The sequence below is a fragment of the Tympanuchus pallidicinctus genome, unplaced genomic scaffold, assembly GCF_026119805.1.
Source record: "Tympanuchus pallidicinctus isolate F22 unplaced genomic scaffold, pur_lepc_1.0 scaffold20, whole genome shotgun sequence".
NCBI classification, from domain to species: domain Eukaryota; kingdom Metazoa; phylum Chordata; class Aves; order Galliformes; family Phasianidae; genus Tympanuchus; species Tympanuchus pallidicinctus.
In genome coordinates this window covers 3975676-3995400 of record NW_026294722.1, presented here as the reverse complement: position 1 = coordinate 3995400, position 19725 = coordinate 3975676, and the positions used below count along the sequence as shown (strand labels likewise).

At 63.4% G+C, this 19725-nt stretch overlaps 4 protein-coding genes across 4 annotated transcripts in view; 3 read left to right on the top strand and 1 right to left on the bottom strand.

Moving 5' to 3' along the window:
- The window catches only part of FAM110A (family with sequence similarity 110 member A), a 33469-nt gene that overhangs the window by 12324 nt on the left and 1420 nt on the right, over nucleotides 1-19725 (bottom strand). The window lies entirely within an intron of this gene.
- On the top strand, nucleotides 1831-5423 carry SCRT2 (scratch family transcriptional repressor 2). Its single transcript, XM_052683820.1, has 2 exons — nucleotides 1831-2074; nucleotides 4015-5423. Exons 1-2 carry the CDS (start codon nucleotides 1951-1953, stop codon nucleotides 4719-4721), a joined length of 831 nt encoding a protein of 276 aa, XP_052539780.1. The 5' UTR covers nucleotides 1831-1950; the 3' UTR covers nucleotides 4722-5423.
- SRXN1 (sulfiredoxin 1) lies at nucleotides 7395-8963 on the top strand. Its single transcript, XM_052683834.1, has 2 exons — nucleotides 7395-7779; nucleotides 8153-8963. Exons 1-2 carry the CDS (start codon nucleotides 7516-7518, stop codon nucleotides 8354-8356), a joined length of 468 nt encoding a protein of 155 aa, XP_052539794.1. The 5' UTR covers nucleotides 7395-7515; the 3' UTR covers nucleotides 8357-8963.
- On the top strand, nucleotides 12677-15070 carry TCF15 (transcription factor 15). Its single transcript, XM_052683830.1, has 2 exons — nucleotides 12677-13272; nucleotides 14647-15070. The coding sequence occupies exons 1-2, from the start codon at nucleotides 12796-12798 to the stop codon at nucleotides 14719-14721; spliced, it is 552 nt and encodes a 183-aa protein (XP_052539790.1). The 5' UTR covers nucleotides 12677-12795; the 3' UTR covers nucleotides 14722-15070.

Genomic DNA, 19725 nt, shown 5'->3' with positions numbered 1-19725 from the left:
AGCCCCAGCCTGGGAACAGGAGTGGGGCGGGCTGTGGGGTGCCCCTAGGATGAGAGGTGCACTGGGCTATGGGATGCTGTGGGCTATGGGAACCCAGGGCTATGGCATGAGATGGGCTATGGGATGCTATAGGACGTGAGGTGCCTGGGGTTGTGGGGTGTCCTAGGCTACAGGATGCTGTGGGCTATGGGTACCCCAGCCTATAGGGTGTCCTGGGTTATGGGATGCTATAGAACATAGGGTGCTCCAGGCTATGGTGTAACATGGGCTGTGGGGTGCTATAGAACTTGGGATAACCCAGGTTAGGGGATGTCCTAGGATGTGGGGTGCTGTGGAACATTCCCTTGGCTATGGGATGCCACACAAAGCAGTGAATGTACGCTCTCTGACCCCACACAGATGCAGAGCAGAGATGCCCCCAGCTCCCAGCACAGTTTAAGAAGCACATGGCCACTAGCATGCCACGGGCAGCATGAGGATTGGGGTGCCACCACGGGGTGCTGCTCTTGTCCCCTGCGTGTGACGCTGTGTGCCCAGACAAAGGGCACCGTCAGAACCCCACACTGACCACCACTGCTGGGCTGCGCGGGGCTGAGTGCTGCAATGCTCTTGGTGCAGCACAGGGCTCGGGGACAGCACGGCCTTTCCCCAGCTGCCCACAGAGGAGGGGGATGCTCACGGTGTAACTGGGGGAGCAGCGGCTTCAAGGGGGTTGCAGAGCAAGGCAGGGCAGGCTGAGGTTCCAAGCTGGTGGCAGGGCAGGGACTCACAGGGAGCAGGTCCTTTGTGCTGGATCCCCCAGCTCGCTGTACCCCACAAGCCCTTTGTCACCCCCAGCTGGCACAAGGTCTTGCTCCAGAGCTCCCACTGTGGCTCCCAGCTCATTTTACAGGGCACTGGCCATGCAGCGAGAGCAGTGATGGGCAGCAGAAGTGCTCCAGCCAGGTCCTCACTGTCACCTGCCACAGCTTGGGACCACGGCCTGCCTGCAAGAAGGGCCTCATCCTGTTCCGGGGGGGTCTGGGGGGACCGGCGTGAGCGGCTGTGCCTGCAGGGAAGGGAGGAGGGGGAGTGGGGGCTGCGGGAGGGAACAATGCACCGCCACGAGCCCGGCTATTGTTGTGGGCTGTGAAGGTCACGGCACTTCCCCCGGGACATGGATAGGGATAGGGACATGGGAGAAGGACAGAAGGTGGGGAAAGGGACAAGAGAAGAGGGGTGGTGACAGGGGAAAGGGACAGACGGGACGGGAAGGGCTGGGAACGGGGAGCAGGAATGGGGATGGAGAATAAGGGAAGAAACAAGGGAAAAATAAAGGGGTCATCGGAAAGGGACAAGAAGCAGAGATAAAGACAACAGAGTGGGACACGGAATGGGGTTAGGAACAAGGAACAGGGATGGAGATAGGGGATGGAACCGGGACAGAGAATGAGAACAGTGACAGCGCCTGGACCCCCGCCCCGTCATTCACAGCCCCGGGGGCTGGCGGCAGGGAGACAAAGGCAGCAGGAGGCAGCACACCCCCACCCCACCCCCCTTCCGCCCCATGTCCCCGCGTGTCCCCATTGTCCGCGGCTGGGGGGGGGGTGATTGGGACAGAGGGGAGCAGGGAGCGAGGACCCAACACTGCCACGACGCTCCGGGGGGCTCGGGGAGGGGGGGCTCGGGGCGCGGCCGGGCGGAGCGGCCCCCTCCCCCCCGCCGCCTGCCTTCCTCCCCCTCCTCCTCCTCCTCCCCCTCCTCCTCTCCTCCTCCTCCTCCTCAGCCTCCTCTCCTCCTCCTCCCCGGCGCCCGCCCCTCGCACTCCGCTCCCCGCTCCTCGCAGCCCGCACCACCGGCCCGGAGCGCAGCGCGGGGCCGGGGGCCGCCCCGGGCCGGGCCAGTGCCGGTACCGGGGCCGGTGCCGGTGCCGGAGCTGTCCAGTGCTGAAGGCTCCGGCCCGGCCCCGCCATGCCCCGCTCCTTCCTGGTGAAGAAGCTGAAGGCGGACGCGTTCCCTCTCGCCGGGGCCCCCGCGCCCCCCTACGCACCCCTGGAGCCCCCCTACGCGCTGCCCGGCCCAGCTGCCGGAGATGGTGAGTGCGGGGCGGGGGGCTCCGGGGAACGCCCCCCCACACCCCTATTGTGTGCGCCCGACGGGGCAGCGGGGGGGAACGGGGGTACCGGGGGAGCTGGGCCGGGGGGATCGGGGAGGGCAGGAAGAGGGCGGCGGGGGGGTCTCAACGCTGCGTCCCGCGGGTCCCGTCCTTGTTCGCCTTTGTGGGTCCCCCCTCCCTCCTCCCCAGCGCCACCAACCCCTGCCGAAGTTGGTCCTTGGGGACGCGGTGACAGCGGCAGTGCAGGTGATGGAGTCACGGCGGACCCCGCTCTCCCCGCGGTTGGGGGCAGCGAGGAGGGCTCCTTCCAGCGCAAGTTTTGGGGGGCACGAAGCAGCCGGGAGCGAGGAGAGGGGTGGGGGGGCCGGGCTGCTCGCCGTGCCTGCGGCTTTCATTGTTCGCAGCCCCGCTCCCCTCCGACAGCTCCGCGCGCGCTGTCACCACCCCGGGCACAATGGGGGGGGGTGGGGGGGGGGGCAGCCCCCTTCCTGGCACTAAGAGAGGTACGAAGGGTGGGCATGAGGGCGATGGGGCCCCCAGAGCCACGAGCTTCGGGATGATACCGGGCCGGGCTCTGTGCGGGTCACCTGCGCTCAGCAGAGACCCCCGACGGGGAGAGCCGGGGATGTGCCATGAAAGGGGACGGCGATGGGGACGTTTTTCCCAGGTCACGGCTCGGCTGCTCCTGGAGCCGCAGGCTGCGCTGGGTGCAGCGATGGGCCCGATCCAGCCCCATGCAGCCAACGCTGCTCTGCGTGTCCTCATTTCTGCTGCCCAGCACAGAGGGCACGGGGCAATGCCCACACAACCTGGGGGTCCCCTTCTCCTCCCCATCCTATGGGGAGCAGCAGCTGGTGGGGGAGGGATGCACTGCAGCTGGGCAGAAGCTGCCGACGCTGCTCTCCTGGAAATAACCTTGCTGCATGCTCGGAGGCAGCGTGAGAAATTGCTGAGCAGAGCGCTTTCTGCACAGCCCGTGCGACCGCACTGTCAGCACAGCGCGGGCAGCGGGGGGGCTGCACCGTGCCCCAGCCTCGCAGACCCCTCCCCACAGCAGTGCAGGGACCCCCCAGCCTCAATGGGACAAAGCGTGGGGACCCCGCAGCTGCAGCACGCGCCGGGCAGCCCAGATGAGGGGGTCCCAAAGGTGGGAGGGGGGCTGCATTTAGGGGTATTTTGTGGGGTGGGGTGTGCATATGGCCCCACAGTCATGCATCAGTGCCGGTGAGACTGGCAGTGTGCTGAGCCCCCCAACAGCCCCCACCATCACCATCAGCAGCAGGGATGCGTCCTCTGGAGCAGCTGGCAGGGGCTATTGTGCACAAGGCAGGTGACTGCCAGGACCAGTGTAGGGCAGCCTGCGTGGCCACGTGTCCCACTGTGTGTGCCCTGAGCTGCTGGCCCAGCTGGGAGGCACTGGGAGCACGCAGTGCAGTGACCATCGCATGCTGGCAGCAGAGGGATGGAGGCATTCGTGGCATTGCTCTGGCACAGGTCAAGAGTCAATTACCCAAAGCCATGAGCAGATCTGCATCAGTGTCACACAGGGTGGAACTGCCAGCATGGCCCTGAGCCCCCTCTGCTCCTGGGGCCCATGGTTCTCTACCCTCAGTGTGAGCCCAGTGTCCCTGGAGTCACCCGTCCCCATGTGCCACATTCCTGAGAGAGATGGGGTGACCTCTCCGAGCCCTTTTGTTCTCATCTCTGCCCTCTCAACCCATTCCTAGAAATAGGGAGATGGGGATAGGAGCAGAGCTCTATCAACCTCTGCCTCCCATCGGGCCGGCACCCAGGGCAGCTCATCCCTTGTGCACGTGAGGCAGCTCCGATGTGCAGGGCCAGTGACAGCTGGGTGTTTTCAGCTCACTGCCGGGCAGAGCGCAGCCCAGAGGAGGATGACCCTCGTGTCGTCCCCGCAGGGTACCTGCAGCACTGCCTGGCACCTGCCGGCTACAACCCCGACAAGAAGCAGGGGCTGCCGCCGGCACCTCCAGACCCGGCCTACGCGCCCGGCCAGGAGGAGTACAGCGACCCCGAGAGCCCCCAGTCCACCTTCTCCGCCCGCTACTTCAACGGGGAGGCAGCGGTGACGGACAGCTACTCCATGGACGCCTTCTTCATCACCGACGGGCGGTCGCGTCGACGCGGGGAGAGCCAGCGCCGCGGCAGCCACCGCCACTCCTGCCCCGAGTGCGGCAAGACCTACGCCACCTCCTCCAACCTCAGCCGGCACAAGCAGACCCACCGCAGCCTGGACAGCAAGATGGCCAGGAAATGCCCGACCTGCGGCAAGGCGTACGTCTCCATGCCCGCCCTGGCCATGCACGTCCTCACCCACAACCTCAAGCACAAGTGCGACGTCTGCGGCAAAGCCTTCAGCCGGCCCTGGCTGCTGCAGGGCCACATGCGTTCGCACACCGGGGAGAAGCCCTTTGGTTGCTCTCACTGTGGCAAGGCCTTCGCCGACCGCTCCAACCTGCGCGCCCACATGCAGACCCACTCCGCCTTCAAGCACTACAAGTGCAAGCAGTGCGAGAAGACCTTCGCCCTCAAGTCGTACCTCAACAAGCACTACGAGTCCGCCTGCTTCAAGGGCTCCGAACACAGCTGTGCAATAGGGAACTAGTCCCCGTGTCCTCCCCCCTTCGCCCCCCACCGCACCCCCCCACCACCTCTACCCCTCCCCATCCTGGTGCCAGTTGCCGCTACGGGGCTGGAGGATGCTTCCCACATCTCTCACCCCCTAAATAAAAAGGAGCCCCCGGCCCCCGGGAAGGGCTGGACGCAGTCCCCGCAGCCAGGCAGGTCTCTCTGCAGGGACTGCCCCGGGAGCACCGCCTGCACCCGGGCCAGACCTTCCCCAGCTCGCGATGCTCACCCCTATTTATTTAATTTATTCCTATTATTTATTTAGAGCTGCTGCTTCTCCTCCCAGGAACTGCCGGGGAGAAAAGACACTCACCTGGTCCGTAGCAAGGACAGGACCATGGGGCGAAGAGCCAGGCAGGACTGACGGACCCCATCCGCCCTGCTGCCCCCACCCACATGGGCACAGCCCCTGGGGCAGAACCCGCACCCTCAGCCCCTGTTGGGCTGCTTCCATCCCCTCTCCCCCCTGGCCAACCCCAGACCCCTCTGCCCTCACCCCCGCACACCCCAGGAGGGGGTCGGTGGTGCCACAGAGCCCGGGTGAGTCTATTTAATTGATGCTCTTATTTATATTATTTATTCCTTCTGCTTTTCACTATTTATTTGCCAAGACCGGAGGCGGATCGCCGTGCCCGGGACACAGCCACGGGGACACGGATGGGGACACGGCCCCAAGAGACAGAACCCCACACCGCCAGCTCCCGCTCTGCTCCCTGCACGGGGACGAAGCAGCGATTCTATGCAACCCCTGCCCCGCAGCGAGCCGCTCCTACCTCGGGCCTCGGCACCCAGGGGCTCAGCCCGGCTCTCCCTTTGCAGTCTTCCTGCTCCGTCTTCCTCCCACCGCAGTCTTCCTCCCGCCGTGCCCGTGGCTCCCAGGGTCACTTGGAGCTCCGTGGGCAGCCCGAGCTGCGGCATTTTTCGTGCGTCCCCTCGGGCAGCGCGGCGTGCGGGGCTGGGCTGCCCCGTGTGTTATACTGTACATAGCGGATACCACAGCAATAATTTTTTCCGTGCATGATCGCTTTTCTTTTTCTGCCAGGTTTTGTATTGGACAGGCCGCGGTAAGAGGAGAACCGACCGCCCGCAGTATTACTTGTAATGCAATTCAGGGATATAAAAGGGACTTCTGCCACTACCAGCTGTGTCTTGGGCTCTTTGTGCACACGGAGGTGGGTGGGTGGGCAGCAGGTGCTCTGTGCACATCCTCAAAGGGGAGCGGTGGCACCTGCAGTGCAAGCTTTGCAAATGGTGCTGCGCCCCAATAGCGGCACTGCGCCCCATTAACAGCACTGCGCCCCATTAATAACACTGCACCCCATTAATGGCACTGTGCCCATTAACAGCACTGCACCCCATTAATGGCACTGTGCCCATTAACAGCACTGCGCCCCATTAACAGTACTGTGCCCCATTAATGGCACTGCACCCCATTAATGGCACTGTGCCCCATTAATAACATTGCACCCCATTAATGGCACTGTGCCCATTAACAGCACTGCGCCCCATTAATGGCACTGTGCCCATTAACAGCACTGCACCCCATTAATAACACTGCACCCCATTAATGGCACTGTGCCCATTAACAGCACTGCGCCCCATTAATAACACTGCACCCCATTAATGGCACTGTGCCCCATTAACAGCACTGCGCCCCATTAATAACACTGCACCCCATTAATGGCACTGCACCCCATTAATGGCACTGTGCCCATTAACAGCACTGCGCCCCATTAATAACACTGCACCCCATTAATGGCACTGTGCCCATCAGCAGCACTGCACCCCATTAACAGCGCTGTGCCCCATTAACAGCACTGCACCCCATTAACGGCACTGTGCCCCATTAACGGCATTGCACCCCATTAATGGCACTGTGCCCATTAACGGCACTGTGCCCCATTAACGGCACTGCACCCCATTAATGGCACTGTGCCCCATTAACAGCACTGCACCCCATTAACGGCACTGCGCCCCATTAATGGCACTGCACCCCATTAATGGCACTGCGCCCCATTAACGGCACTGCGCCCCATTAACGGCACTGGATCCCGCTTGCAGTGCTGCACCCCGCTTGCAAAAAGCACCAGGGGGAGCAGCAGAGCACTGACCTGAAAGCAAAGCAAAGTGCAGAGTCGCAGTAGTGGGGTGGGGATCCTGGGGACTGCCCAGCTGGGATCACTGGGTGTTGCATCCCGAATCCACCAATGGGGTTCTGCTGTGATGTCCTTTCTCATCCTCACCGTCACCAGTGAAGGGCAGAGGGGTCACCCAGCACTGCGTGAGATGCTGGCCGTGGGATGTGACCCTGAGTCAGCACTGGGGATAGAGAACCGTGCAGCTGGGACAGGGGGTGTACAGGGGTCTGGGTAGGGCTGCGGGGGGCTCAGAACAAGGGGCGTGGGGGACCCAAACTCTTTCCCAGTACCTCTCCACCACTGGGGACACTGATTCCAAGAAATGACCCAGAAATGTCCCAGAACATCCATCCCAGCCTGGAGCCAGACCCGGTGACCTCTATTCCTTCTAATCCGGGATATCCCACAGCTCCACGAAGACGGACCCACGGCTGAAACCCCCTCCCAACCCCGACTCCTCCTCCCCCACCCCTACCCCTCCACCCCGTTCCATCCGTGTCGGTTCCACGCAGCTCCAGGCCGTGACCCCCCCCTCTCCGATTCTCAGTGCACGGACCCGGGCACCTCCGCCCTCGGACCTCGGGGCCAACCAACCCTTTCCGCGGTCTCACCGTGACGCTGCAAAGCGCGGCGATGGCGGCGGGCGGAGGGCGGGCGGCGCTGCGGGGAGCGGCGCTGCGCGGGGCGGGGGCGGGAGGTGCGGGGCGAGGAGCGGCGGAGCGACGGCCGGAGGTGGCGGCGGTGGCCATGGCTGAGGAAGAGGGGAACGGTGGCACCGCGAGTATCCACACGCAGCACATCGCCGCCGTACACAACGTGCCCATGAGCGTCCTGATCCGGCCCATCCCCTCCGTGCTGGAGCCGGAGAAAGTGCGGAGTTTGGTGCGAACCCTGCAGGTGGGTGCGGAGACGGCGGGGTCGGGTGTATCGAGGGCTCCGGGGTGCCGGAGGGGTCGGGGGTGCCGGAAAAGTCACAGGTGCTGGGTCGGATGTGCCGAGGAGTTCGGGGTGCCGGGGAGCCCGGGGTGTTGGGGCTGTGCGGGGCCGGGGGGATCATAGGTGCCGGGAGTGCATGGGGTCGGGGGTGCCGGGTTCTATGAGGCGCGGAGGGTCGGGGGTGCCGAAGGGACCCGGGGTGCCGGGAGGGTTCGGGGGTCGGGACACCGCGGGTTCGGGCCTCCCCGGTTCGGGGCTGCCGGCGCACAGCCGAAGAAGCGCGCAGCACCGCGGCGCTCTCCATCCTTCTCTCCTTCGCCCTCTCTCCCCCCAGGAGGATCCCGAGCAGGTCCCCCCCATCGACGTGCTATGGATCAAGGGCAGCCAGGGCGGGGATTACTTCTACTCCTTCGGTGGGTGTCACCGCTACGCGGCGCACCGTGAGCTGCAGCGGGACACCATCCCCGCCAAGATCATCCCGTCCACGCTCAGCGACCTCCGCACCTACCTGGGCTCCTCTACGCCCGAGCTGCGCTGAGGCGGACCCCTCCTTCAGCCCCGGGGCTCAGCCGAACACCGCGCCCGCCCCCGGCGCTGCGGTTGGGATGGGGTCGCGGGGGGGTCCCGGTGCCGGTGGGTGTCACTCGCGGCCGGGAGGTGGCGACCGTGTGCCGCGGGAACGGGGCGGGGAGGGATCGGACCGGGACATCGCGAACCGAGACGCCTCCGAACCGGGACATCGCGAGCCGGGACGTTGCGAACCAGGATATCTCCAAAATGGGAAACCCCCAAACCGGCGCGGCACCGAACCAGAGCGACACCCACTGAGCACAGCTGGGCCGGAACATCTCTGAACCGGGAAGGAGTGGGTCGAGCTGGGGCACGTGGAACTGGGACAGGACAAAACCAAAGCCTGGCACCACTGAACCAGGGCACCGCCGAACTGGGACACACAAACCAGGACAAACCTGAATCGGGGCACTCACCACTCCCAGCCTTCCCACCGCCACTCCAGGCTCACTCTGGGCTGTGCCTGCTCCAGAGCTGCCTGCTCCATCCTCAGATGCATCCCACAGCCCCTTCTCCATGCGGTTGTCTCCAGGGGACACCCACTGCTGCTCTGGGAATAAAGGTGACCAAACTCCCTGGTCCGTGTGCTGGTGCTGGGAGTGGCAGGGGCTGGGAACAGCTGTGAGATGGGGCACAGGGACACGTGGGGTGGGGATGGACACTGTGCTGGTACCCAATGCTGTGTCAGCAGACAGGCACTGTGCTGGGAGTCGGGTGCTCTGATGGGGACAAATACGGGGTCAGTCCTTGCCGCCCTAGGGTTGACTCGACTCTGCTTCTGAGAGCAGTTGCACCATGCTGGGATGCTATCAGCTCTGCAAATGCCACGTCTTCACCCCATGTGCAAACTGGAAAAACCACACTGAGCATCCCACAGCTATCCGGCATCCCTCTGAGCCAGGAACCGGGGAGGGGAAAGGCCACTGACTCACCCCATCACACTGTGAGTCAGCAGCAGGACTGGGACAGGAACTGCGTCCGGACACTCTGCCTGCTGGCCACACTCCATGCCAGCTGGATCCTGTCCTTCAAGGGCAGGAATGGGCCGGGGCTGGGAGCTGGGAGGAGGGCACGGGCAGCTCTGCGGGGGTTTGCAGCCATCCCTTTGCACAGCAGCACGGTGCTGCCTGCTGCTGGGGCACGCTTTGCTTCCACTGCGTTTCCGCAGGAAGGGCCGGCTGGGCTGGGGGCTGCCAGGGCAGGGGCTGGGGGTGTGCACGGCCAGGCTGCATGCGTCGCATCAAAGCTGCCTCCGCCGGGAGGAAACCCTGCGAGCGTGCGCGGAGAGAGCGGCCCTGCTGCACGGCTCCCTCATGGGCCGTAAATTTCTGCGAAGAATTGTGGCGTGCTAAAAAGTTTCCTCTCCGTAGAGCGCGGGGGGAGGGATGAGGTAGCAGCTCCTTCGGCAATACAGATCACCTCGCACACAGAAATGGGACCCCGGGGCAGGGAGGGGGGGTTTGCCAAGCCCCAGGCTGCGTCACAAGCATGGGGATCTCTGCAGGGCTCTGCATGCCCCGTGTTCCTGGGGGGACACACCGTGCCAGGAGCACCTCCAGGTCCCAACTTGCATGGGGGTGAGCCTTGCCAAAGCCAGCCATCCCTGTGTCTGTCCATCCGTCCATCCGTCCATCCCTCCACCTGTCCCCCTTCCCTCTGCCTGACCTGCAGGGTCTCCGATGTCGCCGGCTGACAGCCGATCTCAGCTGCCTCCAATCCATTCGTTCCAGACCAGGAACAAAGGCGCTTTGTGGGCTCCCTCCCGCTCCGTCTGGGCTGGCTGGGAGGGTCCCAGCTCCGGAACTGGGACAGACTTCCCCACACGACAGCCGTGTAATGCTTTCCAGATCGGCCCACAGGTACAGCCCTGTGAGGGGCCCGCAATGCCCCGGGCACAGCCACCGGCACAGGGTCCTGCCAGGACCGCTGCCATCAATCCCATCCCAGCATCCCCATCCTGCTGTCCCCATCCCAGTCACTCAGGTACAGACCAGAGGCAGCTATTGATAGCACAGGTCTCCCCACGTTTGCAAGTAGAGTCAGCATTCCTTTGGCTTGCAGAGGGAGTCGGATGGGATGGAGTGAGATGGGATAGGCTGGCATGGCGTGGCATGGGGATGGCACAGGATTGTTAGGTCAGGCTGGCACTGCTTTGCCCAGCCCCAGGCAGGGTCACTCTTTGTCCTGGCAGCCACATGCTCTGCACAGCCGTGGGGTCTGGAATCCATTTGCCTCGCAAGAAGCAGTGTTTTCCCAGCAGGACTGGAGCAGCACAGAGTGGCAGGGAGCAGATCCGGCCCCCCGTGCCATCTGCTCTCTGTTTATTTTCTTACACTTAAGTATCACCTCTCAGATAAACGCACTCCAGTGTGGGAGGGCAGGGGACATTTCCCAGCACACAGGGGGAAAACCCAGCCCTGGGGAATGCCAGTTCCCCATCATAGCCCCTCTTTGGATTATGCTCAGCTACGGCACACAGCATGCCACACACAGGGACACACGTCCTGTCCTGCACACCGGCTGGGCAGCACAGGAAAGCCAGGCAGCTGCCTCACATCCCCATGCTTCAGCAGCATCCGCTGCTCCCCACAGCCCCCCTCCGCCTGCACACGTGCACACATGTGCACACATGTGCACATGCATGCACACCAGCACCCCATGCATGGTGATGCCCCCAGGCATGCCATGCACCCCCGTGCAACCCAGCAGGGCTGGGAGCCTAGGGCTCCCCCCCACTCGTCCCCGTCAGCTGGTGGCCATGTGTGGCGGCCGCACCTGAGTACACAGCCGCTGCCATCCGTCTTGCTGCCTGTCAGTGCTGGGGCGGGGGGCCCCGGCTCGCACCCAGCAGGGTGCACAGGGGCTGCCTTCCCCCTGTTCCCCTCCAGCAGCCAGCTCAGCATCCCCCTTTGCATGAGGCTGTGTCCCCCTGGGGACCATCCACTGCTCCATTGGCTGCAGGCACCTGCCTGCTCCTTCCACCTCGTGCCCGGGGTCTGTCTGTCTCCAGCTCTGCTCAAGGGACCATTTGCAGAAGATGAACTCTGGTCTGTGCCCCAAAGAATTGGGGTGGGCCTCATGATCTCCAGCTCATTGAGGAGCTGTGAACGTGGAGCTAGCAAAGGAAATGTACTTGTGTTTATGTGGAAGCTCAAAGCAGCCCCCAGACCCGCAGGCTGCACACCCCCAGCCCCACAGTTCCCTGACTCGGCCCTCGCCCCCCTGCAGTGTGATTTACGGGCTCTGCACAGGAGGACAAATGGTGAAGGCAAACAGGGTCAGGGCCCCGCAGCAAGGGGCAGGGGGGCCTTTTGCTCCTGAGGGGACACACGGTCCTGTTACACATGAGGACAGCCCCAGGAGGGACTCGGTGACATGCCATCACATGGCTCTGTGCTCCAGGACCCAGCCAGCCACCCTGCCCTAGGATGTGCTGTGTGTCCATTGTGCCCACAGACACCGTTCCAAGCCCCCAGCACGTCCCCTTTATGCCCCCATTGCCCTGAGCATCCTCCTGCATCCTCCCTGAGTGCAGGGAGGGGAGGCAATCACTGCTGCTCAAGGAGAGCAGCCCTCAGGACACCGCAGCTCTGCAGCTCCAGGGATCAACTCTGCAGGAAGGGACTTGGATTTTCCACTGCTGGCACACACCTTCCTCCAGCAGAGGAAGCGCTCCTGGCAGCCCGGCAGCACCTTGTTGTGGTGTCAGGGCCAAGGTTTTCATCCTCATCCTGCCCTGTAGCAGCACACAGGGTGCCAGCTCTGTGCACAAGGGGCTGCAGGGCTCAGCCTGGCCACCCCTGCCCCAGCAAGGCAGTGTCTCCTCTGGCCAAGCACTGCTGTCCCCTCCATGGAAGCAATGCGGTGCCAGCGCTCCAAGGGCCAACCCTCTCCCTGCTTCATCCCATTTCCTGCGCCCTTTGTGCCACTCAGTGCAACCTACTGGTGGCTGAGGCCACACAGGGCTGAGGACACACTGGGGACACCGCATGTGGCACCCCTCCCGGGGCTGTGGCACTCCCTATGGCCCGGTCATCAGTCCATGCCACGGTTTGGTACAACAGGCGGCACAACCGGGTCATGTCACCGTGCAAACACAAGGCACCCTTTGCTTGGGGCCACGCACCGGAGAGCAGCCAGGCCAGCAGCCAGCTGCGGGGGGAATCGTGATTTACACGGCCGGGCTGGGACTGGACGCTGGCCGCCTGCCTGGCCCCGAGCCGGGGGCCGGCTGGGGGTGGGCTCCAACACCAGCCCCTCCCCGGCCGTATAAATCACCATTCCCCCCGCAGCCGTCCGTCCCAGCCCCGCTCGGACGCAGGAGCGGAGCAGCAGAAGCAGCGTGTTAACGGTGAAAGGCTGCCCGCAGCCCGAGGGCTGCCCGCAGCGGGGCGGGGGGCTCCGGCCATGGCTTTTACCATGCTGCGTCCCATGGCTGCCCGCGTGCTCTACCCCGACATCGGCATGCTGTCGGAGGACGAGGAGAACCGCAGCGAGAGCGACACGTCGGACCAGTCGTACGGCTGCTGCGAGGGCGCGGAGGCGAGGCGCAAGGTGCCCAGGAAGACGGGACCCATGGTGATGGTGAAGCAGCGGCAGGCGGCCAACGCGCGTGAGCGGGACCGGACCCAGAGCGTCAACACCGCCTTCACGGCCCTGCGGACCCTCATCCCCACCGAACCCGTGGATCGGAAGCTGTCCAAGATCGAAACGCTGCGCCTGGCCTCCAGCTACATCTCGCACCTGGCCAACGTGCTGCTGCTGGGCGAGGGTTGCGAGGACGGGCAGCCCTGCTTCAGTGCCATCTACGGGGCCAAGGGCGATCTGGACAGCAAACAGCCTCGCAGCATCTGCACCTTCTGCCTCAGCAACCAGCGGAAAGGGGTGAGTGGGGGGGAGGGTGGGCACAGCCCTGGGATCGGGAGTTTGGGAGGATCGGCAAGTCCCCGTGAGCTCCGCGCGGGCTCCAGCTCTGGCCCCCGCTGGAGGCTTTGGCAGCTCCCGGCCAAATGCTGCTCAGAGCTGCACGCCCACAGTCCTGCTGGCGTCAGAGGGCCGGGCTGCTCCCCCACGTCCATCCAGGCCGGGAGCTCTCAGGGGGTTACGGTCACCCCGGGGCTGGGGCACGTGGCTGTGCCAAGAGGGAGCGCGGAGCGAGCAGGCTGGCCCCATCCCCATCCCATCCCTTGTCCCCATCCCATCTACATCCCCATCCCATCCCTGTGACCCTGTTCTCACGCCCCATGAGCCTCCCTCAGTTGCAGCAGTAGGAGGATGGCCCTGTGCAGCATGGTGCCAGATGGGGACTGGTGGTGGCACAGGGCTGGAGGCTGCAGAGTGACCCCAGAGTGGGTGAGGGTATCCATACTGAGCCCATCCCACCAGCCATGCTGTCCCAGGGTTTAGGAACAGTGGCCACCTACTGTTGCCAAGCCCTGGGGCTGCCACACTGTCCCCATCACCGTCCCCATCCGAGCAGTGACTGCAGAGCATTTTTCAGCCCTCAGTGCTCTTTGGGTTTCTGCTGCTCCATTTTTAATTGCTCTTCCCACTTCCGTCCCCCCCCCCCACTGCTTACTGGCCAAACTCTGCACCCCCCTCCCAGCCCCTCCTGGATGTCCTCCTGCCCCAGTCCTTTACAGAGCTATCCCCAGCTGAGACCTTCTGCAATGACCAGGAGACCTGGTGGCACTGGGACCTTGGGGGCAAGGATAAGAGTTGGGTTGGGGCCGCTCTGCACCTTCTGGCTCTGGGACTGAGCTGGAAATGGGCTGTCCTGGGCTGGAAATGGGCTGGAAATTGAATGTACTGGGCTGGGTTGGGCTGGAAATGGGCTGGAAATGGGCTGGGCAGGAACTAGGCTTGGCTGGAAATGGGCTGTACTAGGCTATGCTGAGCCAAGCTGGGCTCTGATAGGATGCAGTGGGTTATACTGGTCTGAGCTGGGCTGGTTGCACTGAGCAGTGTCGGTGTCCAAGCCCTTGTCCCCAAGCAGGGCTATGCTGGGGCCGTGTCCCTGTAATGTGGACAGAGGGACACGAGGACCTGGGCCACCAACCCAGCACCACCATGCATGACCACATCCATGTATCCCTCCTGGGCATCACTGAACCATCTTTGCTACTTGAGCACCCTAAAGCACATTCGGGTGCAGTTCCTCCACGCTCACCCCGCTGGTGCCACGCACCCCCGTGTCCCCAAGGCCATTCCCACCGGGACACCCAGGCACCCCGCAGCTCTCCCCTCCTCTCTCCGCAGGGCGGCCGCAGGGACCTCGGGGGCAACTGCCTGAAGGTGAGGGGGGTGACCCCGCTGCGGGTGGCACGGAGATGAGCCGGTGCCACCAGCACCCGCAGGAGAACAGCGGCAGAGCCTGTCACAGCCAGCCCCAGAGACCGCAGCGGGAGGGAGGGAGCTGCCCGCCAGCCGCAGGCGATGGGGCACAGCAGGGTCGTGGGCTGGCACCGCACCGACGCCAGCACCGGCACCAGCACTGCGGCGAGAGGACGCTACTAGGGCTGGGAGAAGGGGTCCAGCACCCCTGGGATGGTCCAAAGGGGTGGGCTGGGATGAGCAGCCCCACATGGCCGGCGTCGATGAGCTCGGGGGGGATGGCGGCACAGCCCCGCAGGTGCTGTTGATGCACGCGCAGCCACTTGGAAAATAAACCTTATTTTTCTGACGGGCTGGTGCCTGCCTGCTGTTCCCACCGCGTGGCGTGGGCTCCTCAACATGGCTGTGTCCCAATGGCCCTCCGTCACTGAGCCATGCTCAGGTCCCAGCCACGACACTGCCTACTCTCCCTATGAGTGTGAGACCCCATGCACACGTGTCCCCATGTCCCTAAGCCCTGCAGGCAGCTCTGCTGCCATGAGGATCTGGGCTACGGAGAGTTTCAAGCCGTGCAATGGGATGCATGGGACACGTGGGATGTATGGGACATACGGGACACATTGCTGGCACTTTGGGTGTGCATGCAGTGCACTGGGGTTCATCTCTGTTTCCGCACCTTCTTCACTGCCTGGGATGCTATGACCACTGTGACTCCCACTGCTGCCATGATGGCTGCCACTGTCTCTGTGCACGGCCACGCTCTCTAGGGCTGAAGACGCAGGGTCAAGCAGGGACGTGGGGGTTCCCAGCCCAGCCCCCCTGCTTACTGCAGGGAGCTGAGCCTGGGAAAGGTGCCGGGCTCGGGGGCGCACAGCTCCCAGGGGCTCCTGCATCCCATGGAGCTGAAACAGCTGTGGATGAGGCGGCCTGGGGCTGTTGGTGTGCCCCCCCCTAGGGCTGCGGGGTTCTCCAGGGAGAGATCCCATTGCAGAAAGGGAGCATGGGACCCAGGTGCCATCCTCTCGCCCACCCTGGGGATGAGGTGATGGCATGGACCCCTTGGCCCCCATGTGGCCAGGCCATGCTGGCCCCCAGCCCCCCTTTCCCTCGGGTTTGATTTATGGAGCTGACAGCAGAGCGCAGCTGTGAGAGCGAGTCCCAGGCAGGGACCGGGGTGGGTGGGAGAGGTTTGTTCTCAGCGTGTCTAATGTGTCCCAGACCCCAATAAACAGCCGTGAGATTCTCCAAACATCCCCAGACACAGAATCCCTGCCCTTGGGTTTATCGGGGGGCAGGGGCTGGGGGTGGGGGCTTCACTCTGCAAACAGCTTGACCCGCAGATGAAAGGGGATTGTCCTCCAGCAGCCTCTGGGAAGCCCCCGTGCACCCCCAGCCCCAGCAGAGCCGGTGGTCCTGGTGCTGGGACACAGTCCTGCAGCATCTCCCATATCCCCACACTGAGGATGGAGTCCCAGTGGGTCACAGTGCAGGAGCTGGGCAGCATAACATGTCCCAGTGCCAGAGCCACAACTCCTAGTGTGTCCCCTCACATTCCACTGCTGGGATCATAGGTCCCAGTGTGTCCCAGTGCAGGAGCTGTGCATCTCAGTACATCCTAGCGCTGAGACCATGGGTCCCAACGTGTCCCAGTGCCGAGAACATGGGTGCCTGTGTGTCACAATATCTCTCAATGCAGGAACTGTGCACTCCAGTGTGTCCTAATGCTGGGGCTATGGGTCCAAGCATGTCCCAGCACAGAAGATGGACATCCCACCATGTCCCAGTGCTTAGCTGCAGATCTCAGCACGTCCCACTTCTGGGGTCGTGGGTCCCAGCACATCCCAGTGCGGGCGCTGTGCACCCTAGCACGTCCCTGTGCCAAACCCATGGGTCCCAGTGCCAAGCCCGTAGGTCTCAGTGCATTCCAAACCCTCCCAACGCTGCTAGGGGGAAATGTTGACTCAGAGGCACTGGAGCTGGGCTGCTGGGAGCCAGGTGTCCCTCTGCTCCATGCAGGGTGTGCACCATGGGACCACCAGAGCCGGTCAGCCGCGGACGCTGCCGGCCCCGTGCCGCGCCGTGCCGCGCTGCCTCCCGCGCTCCCCTCCCATCCTCTCCCCTTCCTGTGCGCGGACACCCTTGGAATGGCTTTTGGCTGCTTTCTCTGAGACAGGAAGGTGTCCCCGAGTCTCAGGAAGGAAAAACACTCAGTGCTGAACCCACAAAGACCGTCTCCGAGGGGCCGGGGCTGGAGACGCTCCAGGCCTGACATCACCTGGGAACTGGAACCAGAACCGCAGCTGCACTCCGCGCCTGGTATTTTTTTCTCTAACTTGTGTTTTTAAGCGTTCTTTTTATAGATATATTTTTTTCCCTTCTCCATTCCCCTCCCAAATATTTCAGCCTCTCCGCAGTTTAACCTTGCTGGGCCAGCAGGGTAGGAATGCAGTGGGGCTGCACCCGCAGCTGAGCGGGGCTCAGATGGGATGGAGCTGCTGCAGCCCACAGGGCTGTGAGCTTGGGGCTCGCACCAGGGCCACTGCAGAGCCCACAGTGAGCGAGCAGTGCCTGCACACAGCAGCAGGGTTGAGCCACTTCTAATGCCCATATGCGTACAGCCATGCAAACAGATCTGGCTTCAGGCCTGGCACCCAGCACCCAGCCCTCCTCATCTCTGCAACTTGGCAGCACCGGTGGGTGCAGCCTGGGCTCTGCCCAGGTGAAGCTCCTGTGTCTTAAATGGCATCTGCCCGTGGTAAATGTCCCTGTTGCAGTTACTGCCCATGTGTGATGTACCAACCTCAGCCCGAGACTCAGCACCCATGGGACACGGAGGCAAATGGGAAGCTGTGGGAAGTGGCCCCAACGTGTTGGTGGGTACAGAACAGCAGGGAAGGAGCAGGGACAGACGGGCACAATATAAACTGGGATTTGTGGGGCGGAAAGGGATGGTATGAGGTGCACACACCACAGCGCTCTGGGTTGGGTGCTGGGCAGTCTCTGCCTCCATGCAGACCCCGGCACCCTGCCAGCTCTATGGGGAAGGAAGGAGGCAAAGGTGTTGCTCTAGCACCCAGGGCTCTTGCAGCCAGGCCCCTTGCCCTCATGCAGCAGCCCCTGCAGAGTCACTAGTCCAACGACCCTCTATGCACTGTGTGCTCCCTGGGGTGCAGCCCCCCCAGCAGGGACAGGGTGTGAAGCTGTGCGCGGGGTGAACGCCAGGTTAATCTCCCGCTGGAGCTTCCCTCTGCAAACAATAAGACAATGCCCGGCCGGGGGCCGCCTGCGTAACCAGCGGTGTGGAGGGGAAGTTGTAATATTTGGATTTAGCACTCAGTAAATTAAGGGAGAAAAAGGAAAAAGCGCTGGGGGTAATCAGAGTGGGGCTGGCCCGGTGCCCTGCCCTACAGTCCCAGAGGGCTCAGCTCGGCGTGGGGATGGTGGCAGTGGGCAAACGGAGAGGTCTCAGAGCTGGGCAAGCCCCCGCTGCCACGCAGGGCCTGAGGGTCGGGGCTCAGCAGGGCTGTAGGCAGCGCTCACAGCAAGCACAGCATCTCCCGTGACACCAGAAAAGGGATCTGGGCCAGCAGTTTATTTTAATCCAGACCTGCTCGAGCTCATGGGAAATAAAACACTGCTTCTGCAGCTGGGGTGGCTGGGCAGGAGAGGTCTCCAGGGACACGGCCACCTCCAGCTGACAGGGAGCGAGGTAGCAGGGGGCAAAGGAGGACAAGCAGAGCAGGGTCCCCTTCTGGTGCAAGGGACTCCTCCACGCAGTATGGCACCCTGACTAGGGTGCAGGGCCAGCAGCTCATGGCAGCACCATCATGGAGCAAACTCTGTCCTACCCAACAGTGACAGGTCTGTAGGGCTGGGTTAGCTTGGCCAAAACACAGTGGGATCTGGGCTGGCTTCCATCCCAACTCAATCCCCAAAGGGCAGACTCCTGCCTGCAGCGACGACGTTGCAATGGACACATGGGGTTCCCTGGGGTAACGGTCTGGGGGTGTCAGGCTGGACCTCACACCAGGTCCAGCACCTTGCTGCAGGGTCCAAGATAGAGACCTGGGAGGGCTTCTATCCCACATGCAGCAGGGTCGCCTGGGCACCCAGGATGAACACGGAGCAGGGACAGGTGGGGGAGAGGTGATGGGTGGGCAGCAGCATGCAGGGAGGCCTCTGGCACAGAGCCACGTGCCTGGAGCCCATTTCCCCCCACAGGAGCTGTTATCAGTGGCAAATACTCAGAGCGGTCCCAGGGGGGACCTCCAGCTCTTCCCCTCCACCTACCCCATCTCTGTCCTGCTCCAGCCCACGTCAATGCCGCCGTGAAGGTGTCGGAACAATCGCCTGACAAAGAGCTATTTTTAGGGGCCGGGGCTCAGAGTGAGGATACAGCCCGGCCGCTGACAATGGGGGGAAGGGGGCCGGGCTTCCCCAGTGACCACTCGGCAGCAGAAGGACCTGTAAGATTTCCTCGATGACCCAGGCCCGTACAATACAAGGAAAGCACAAGAGGGAGATACCCCCGCCAAGACGAGCTGCTCCTTTACCTAATGGGAGTGACCTGGGGTGGGGGGCTGTGGGATTTGGGCAAGCAGCCGCCAGCAGCTCCTCCCGTGAGTGAGACTCCCACGCAGGGAGAGCAGAGTGCAGCACGAGGCTGCAGGGGTGCAGGCACGTGGGCTGCGGGCAGGAGCATATGGTTTCCTAAGGACAGGAGGCCGTGGGCACAGCTCAGTGAGAGCCCCTCTCGCCTATGGGATGGCTCCCAGATCCCAGGGGGCCGCAGCACTTGGCCAGAGCACAGCCCCCGCAGCAGGGGTGTGATCAGCATGAAGCCACGTGTCTCCAAATGGGGCGATGCGAGCTGGGGTGCGCTCCTGCCCTGTTGGCGGTGCATTCCTGCCCTACTTGGGGGACTTGAAGGCATGGAGTGGTGGCAGAGCGGGCAGTAGATGCGATCGAGATGGGTCTCAATGCATTTCCTCCTCCTCCCGGTCT